The sequence below is a fragment of the Phaseolus vulgaris genome, chromosome 8 (genome assembly GCF_000499845.2).
Source record: "Phaseolus vulgaris cultivar G19833 chromosome 8, P. vulgaris v2.0, whole genome shotgun sequence".
Lineage (NCBI taxonomy): Eukaryota > Viridiplantae > Streptophyta > Magnoliopsida > Fabales > Fabaceae > Phaseolus > Phaseolus vulgaris.
The window spans coordinates 32,147,882-32,154,588 of NC_023752.2; the positions used below are offsets into that span (position 1 = coordinate 32,147,882).

At 35.5% G+C, this 6,707-nt stretch overlaps 1 protein-coding gene across 1 annotated transcript; it reads left to right on the forward strand.

Moving 5' to 3' along the window:
• Positions 1-3,707: 3,707 nt before the first annotated feature.
• LOC137826364 (LRR receptor kinase SERK2-like) lies at positions 3,708-6,469 on the forward strand. Its single transcript, XM_068632302.1, has 4 exons — positions 3,708-4,441; positions 4,537-4,797; positions 4,968-5,798; positions 5,877-6,469. The coding sequence occupies exons 1-4, from the start codon at positions 4,012-4,014 to the stop codon at positions 6,338-6,340; spliced, it is 1,986 nt and encodes a 661-aa protein (XP_068488403.1). The 5' UTR covers positions 3,708-4,011; the 3' UTR covers positions 6,341-6,469.
• Positions 6,470-6,707: the final 238 nt, after the last annotated feature.

A 6,707-nucleotide genomic window follows, 5' to 3' on the forward strand; every position in this document is an offset into this window, starting at 1 on the left:
ATTTTGGTATCTATTTAAAAGAGTACATCGACAACCGAGATCAAACAATCATCAAAACAATTGTTGTACAAGACCAAACAATCACTGGAATAAAGTTATATATAACCACTGCCCGAGATCAAACAATCATCGATATAATAGTGTCTGAGATTAAACAATGATCAAAATAATCACTATCAAAGACTACATGGTCATAAAAAGAATACTTGTCGAGTACAATCGATCATTGGAACAAAAATATCTATCCGAAATCAAACGATCATCACAACAATTACTATCAAACAGACATAGAAAGAACACTAATTGAGATTAAACAATCATCAGAACTACAAAGTCTATTTGAGATCAAACGGTCATCAAAACAATTGCTTTCAAAGGCTAAACAGTCTTAGAAAAAACACTTGTTGAGATCAAACGATCATCAGAACAACATTGTCTATCAGAGATCAAACGATCATCGAAACAATTGCTATCAAATATCAAATGGTCTTACAAAAACACTTGTCGAGATCAAATGATCATCGAAACAACAATGCATATATGAGAACAAACGATCATCAGAAAAATTGCTATCAAAGGCCGGTTATAGAAAGAACACTTTTTATTGAGCTTAAATGATCATCGGAAAAACAGTATTATCCGAGATCAAAATTATTATTAGAAACAATTGCTATCCAAGACCAAACCGTCATTGGAAATTTTTTATACATAATTATTGTTGAAGAACAAACGATCATTGGAATAATAATATCTATCAAATATCAAACGATCATTGGAATAAAATGCATATCCAATATTAAACGATCATTGTAAAAAAATTGTTAATTGAGACCAAACGATCATTAGAACAAAGCTATATAGAATTGTTATCCTAAATCGAATGATCATCGAAACAAAGGTATACAAAATCTCTTCAAAATAAGTGACCATCGTAGTCCAACAAGTTGTTTCAAAATAAACGACCATCTCAAAGTAATCCAACTGACAAAAAATAAAATATCATCATACCAAAATAACATGATAAACACTTGTAGAACACTACAACTTGTTCATTCATCAAATCGTTCCACCTGCACGTCCCGTATCCAAGATATATGAAGATACACATAATAATATAAAATCCAATCAAATCAACGATAGTCCAATCAAATCTAATCAAATACAATCATATAACTTAAATATTTATTTAGTAATAATTGATTGAATAATAAATATTCAATAATTCATTATATCTCTTATTTATTTTAATATCTTTAAAAACCTTCATCAGATCTAAATATTCCATACAAGTTAATCTCATAAAAAATACTCATTTAGTTATTAAATAAAATATTATTACAAGTAACATCAATTATCTTTGTGGTTTGAGGCCAAAATAGATTAAGCCGTAATTAAATTATTACCTTGAACTGCTATGCTTTTAGATCGAACATTTACAACAAAGTCAATTGTGTCTTGAACCAACTAATTTCTAATACACGACAATTACGCTTGGTTTGATTTCGGATGCACATACGAAAAGCACGAAGATGTGTTTTGTTTACATTTTGCATATTTGCGAAAAAAACGACGATGGATTTGCTTTCCTTCTCATATCTCCATGAAAAGAAAGCCAAAAATAAGTTAGCGTGGATGCTTTTGCAATTGCATATTTATCCTACAAATGACAAAATAATAAAAAGAATGTTACTTTATACACATAATCAATTATGTTGTATATATAATATATTTACATAATATTTAATATGTTACGTCTAAATTATATTATATGTTCCCGCCGGTTGACCGGGATCGTCTTTGCACGTGGCTTATCCTCGCGAGATAGGGCACCTTTGTTTTGCTCCGTCTGTGAGTACCTGAAAAGAAGTGAACAAAGGGGCGCCCTCGCGGCCGTTTGCACTCCGACGATCAAGTCAGCTAGCGAGAAACATCAAAGACTGTACTGAATGACTGAAACTGTGTAACTAGAACGGGGTTGCCCCAATTGCCTTGTTCTCACTGTGAGTGCGCCGCGAAAGCAACTAGGGTTTCGTCCTCTGTGTAGCTGTGTGAATTTAGGTTAAAAAAATCTCGGTCCTTTTTTCAAATGCCCCAAGGTCCCTTTTTATACACCTCTAATCTTTAAAGCGCGTTAAAGCGCATTGAAAGCGTATAAAAACATTCCTTGGAACATTCAAATCTTAACTGAATTAACGCGTACCTTGGCAAACTTTCACTGAAACCTTTAATGAGCACGTGTGCCTTGCCACGTGTCCCTTTGACTTGATCGTTTATTCAGTGTGGAGGGTCCCACAGCGCCGTCACCCAACTTAGGGTTATTCTATCGTGTGAGCCCTCTTTCCTGCGAGGTGCTTCTGGCTTGTGGGTTGATGTTCTGGGTGCCAACTCATGTACCCCAATCACTGGTTACTTGCCCTGGGGTAGGTCTACATTTCTCTCGTACCATGCATGTGGTTCTCCCCTGGTTATGGCCCTCTCACGGGTCGTATCTGTTCCAGGGTCTCCCAGCAGTGGCGTGGATACTTCATGAGTTAGGGCGTCCCCTTCTGGTGCTAGACTTGCGGCCTTGAAGCCGCCTTTCTCTTCTCCTTACTACTGTTCTGGACTATCGAGGCCCGAAGCCTCTCCAGCGACGCCTCTCTCCCTCGGGTGACGCCTCACTTGGGTGACGCCTCACTTGGGCGACGCCTCCTATTGGCGATGACTCGAGCGGTCGACCTGCTGACTTCTCTTCCTTGGATCCCTCAAGGGGCCCCCATTATGCGTTGACTCTGACCTTCGGTCAACGCCCGATGATGGGACGGAACACATAATCAATTATGTTGTATATATAATATATTTACATAATATTTAATATGTTACGTCTAAATTATATTATATATATAATTGATTATGTTATATTAAAACGTAACCGATTATAGCACATTACATAACGCAACATAAATAATTATATTATATAATATAATAAAATAATGAAATTAAAATAATAAAATATTAATATTAAAAATAAAAAATTATAAAATAAAAATAAAATTAATAATAATAGTAATAATAATAAAAATATTATAAAACAAAAATAATAATATTAAAATAATAAAATTAGAATAAATAATAATAATAAATTTATAAAATGATAAAAATTAAAAACATTAAAATTAAAAATTAATAATAATTAAATTAATTTTATAAAATAAAATAAATTTATAATATGAAATTTAATTAAAATTGATTTATAATAACAAACATAATTTATTATATCAATTAAATCACTTACAAATTTTAATAACTTATACTTTATTTTTTTAATTTAAATATATTTTTAATTTTTTTATTTTTGTTTTTCACCATTAATTTCTCCTCCAACAATTATTGGGTTAAAATTGGCTCAAAATCAAATTAATGAACTTAACTCTTATCTCGAATATACACTAACTCAAGAAGTTAAAAAAGCATGTAGAAAGAAAGGGAGCATGAATGTTCACAAATGACCTCGTGAACCCAGAATCAGTGAATCAGAATGACCTGAACAATTTCCTGTCTCTGTAATGAGTATTTTCTTATTTGAGAGCAATATTCAGAGCAAAATACAAGAATAAAGCTTATTTAAAACTATTTTTTATTTCATTTTTAATTCATAAATCTATTTAACGATTTTCAACTTGATTTGATTGAAATTTTTTTAGTTCATTGAAATCCGATTTCTGAATGTAAACAATGAAAAAGTTTATTTGGATAAACATTTCGCCCCCATTTATCTATCGAAAAGTTTGTTTTTTCTTTAATTTGGATTTAATGGTGTAAAGAAAATACACATACTATTTGTTTCACATTTTTTCTGCTCCTCCGTCACATTTTATTCTGAGTGTTAAGACCATAAACCAGACATTTTCTCTGTCCAAACACACTGTTTCATCTGCTTCATTTCACGTGTTGCTTCTCTGCTTACACACTCGCTCTCCAACATCAGAGCATAACTGCTACGCCAAGAAGTGAAGTTCCTTGGAACTGATCATGTACATCATCTTCCTCAAACTGCTACTCTTCCTCACATGGGCTTCTTCTCCATCTCTTTCCACCTCCATCACCCAGCTTGATACTCTCTTGGCCATCAGAGACTCTCTAGACCCAGAGAACCGCGTGTTGCTCTCATGGAACTCCCATTCGGACCCCTGTAGTAGTGCCTCTTTTGAGGGTGTGGCTTGCAATGAGCAAGGCCTCGTTACCAATATTTCACTGCAAGGAAAGGGTCTATACGGAACAGTACCTCATGCTTTAGCTGCTCTCAAGAGCTTGACGGGTCTCTTCCTTCACTTCAATGCCCTCCATGGGATATTACCCAAGCAAATCACCACTTTGACTGACCTAACTGATTTGTATCTCAATGTCAATAACCTCTCTGGTGATATCCCTCGAGAGATTGGAAATATGTCAAATCTTCAAGGTGGTTCCTCATAAATTTCTCATCTTTGTCCCCCTTCACTTCAGTTTTGTAGCTTTGTTATTTCTACTTTTAATCTAACTGTATAGAGTTTGCAGTTTTGCAGCTTTGCTATAACAAGTTTAGGGGGAATATACCAAGTGAACTGGGAAGGCTGAGGAAGCTCAGTGTTGTTGCACTGCAATATAATGAATTAAATAGCGCCATTCCTGCGAGTTTGGGTGAAGTGGGGACATTGGCGCGATTGGATCTGAGCTTTAATAGCCTCTTGGGTCCAATTCCGGTGACATTGGCTGATGCAGCTAAACTCCAGAGTCTCAATGTTCGTAACAATTCTCTCTCTGGCCGTGTCCCTTCAGGTAATATATAAAGTGATTTTTAAAAGCTGTTTTCTACAAACTAATTTAATTTATAGAATAAAATATTTTATTTTTCTGGAAAATGAGGTTTGTAGAGATAAATCCTAAATCACATTCCAAAAATGCACTTAATTGTAAGCTAATTCAATTTGAATGTCTGTTTTGTGCAGCTCTGAGAAGACTCAAAGGTGGGTTTGAGTACATGAACAATCCTGGTTTATGTGGGACTGGATTTGATGATTTAGATTCTTGCAAAGAAGTAAGCACTTCAGAACCGGTTAGACCCGAACCATATGAACCTGGTGACACTTCTACCAAAGATCTTCCTGCATCAATGGAACCACAACATGAAAGCTGTGGTCATTGTAAAAGGACGTCGAAATCTTCAAAAATTGGTCTGGTTTTTACCGTCATTGCAGTGGTTTTTGCTTCAACTGTTGCTGGACTGCTTTTGCTGTTTTGGCGACGCAGTCAGAATCAGAAAATTGGAAGTTCTGATAACGGGCCTAAACAAGTGTGTCAGAAAAGCGCGTTTCCTCTTATCAGTTTGGAGTATTCTGACGGTTGGGACCCATTAGAGAAAGGTGGAAGTGGGTATTCCTGGGAAGTTCTGGAAGGATTTATGTTTAACCTTGAAGAAGTAGAACGCGCAACTCAAATGTTCTCAGAGGTAAATTTATTGGGGAAGAGTGATTATTCAGCTGTGTACCGGGGGGTTTTGAGAGATGGTTCTGTTGTGACTATAAAGTGCATTGCCAAGACAAGTTGCAAATCTGATGAAGGTGAGTTCTTGAAAGGTTTGAAGATTTTGACCTCGTTAAGGCATGAAAATGTAGTTCGGTTGAGAGGGTTTTGCTGTTCAAAAGGGCGCGGGGAATGTTTTCTGATCTATGACTCTTTCTCTAATGGGAATTTGTTACAGTATCTTGATGCCAAGAGAAACAGTGGTAGGGTACTTGATTGGTCGACCAGAGTATGGATCATTCGTGGTATCGCCAAAGGTAAGTTTTTTGTTCTGCTTCTTTCTTGAAAGAAATCGTAGCTAAAGATTAAAGTGAAATTATTGCATCTTGATGCAGGTATGGATTATCTGCATAGGAAGAAAGGAAGGCAACATGGTAGAGTTCAGGAAAATATATCAGCTGAAAATATAGTTCTGGATTCTGGGTACAAGGCTTTAATTGGAGATTCAGGATTGCACAATATCCTTGAAGATGATGTTGTTTTTTCCGCCCTGAAAGGTAGCGCTGGCATGGGATATCTGCCTCCAGAGTACAGGAGAAGTGGTGGTTTGAGTGAAAAGAGTGATGTGTATGCCTTTGGAGTGATTGTTTTCCAGGTTCTGAGTGGAAAACGTGATATGAGGCAGTTAAATTTGGAAAGTGGTAGTTTGAAAGATATAGTTGATGAGAATCTTGAAGGGATGTTCTCAGAATCAGAGGCAGCCAAGCTGAGAAGAGTTGCTTTGCTTTGCACCCACGACTCCCCACATCTTCGACCATCTATGGACACCCTAATGCTACAACTGGATGCTCAACAGTAGTACTTCCTCACATCTACTGTCCTTCTTTTTCTCTCTGTCCACATTTACGAACAACTTAACTATGTTTCATATGATGTGTAATAGAGTGCAAAACATAAATAGATTATTAGTAATTGAAGTTTGTATCTATCTAATATTACAAAATGGTTACTATTTTATAATCGAATACCATCTCATACAATTAAAAACTAATTATTTGTTAAAAAAATAAAATCTAACCACTCAACTTTGGTACACACGATACAATAAAAGATATTGTTATCTTCTCGAAGCTGTGTTCATCTCGGAGTACAATCCACACCCCAACTCATATGACTGTTCTAGTCCCCGAGGTGATCCAATTCTAATAAAAATAATAGGCACAGTC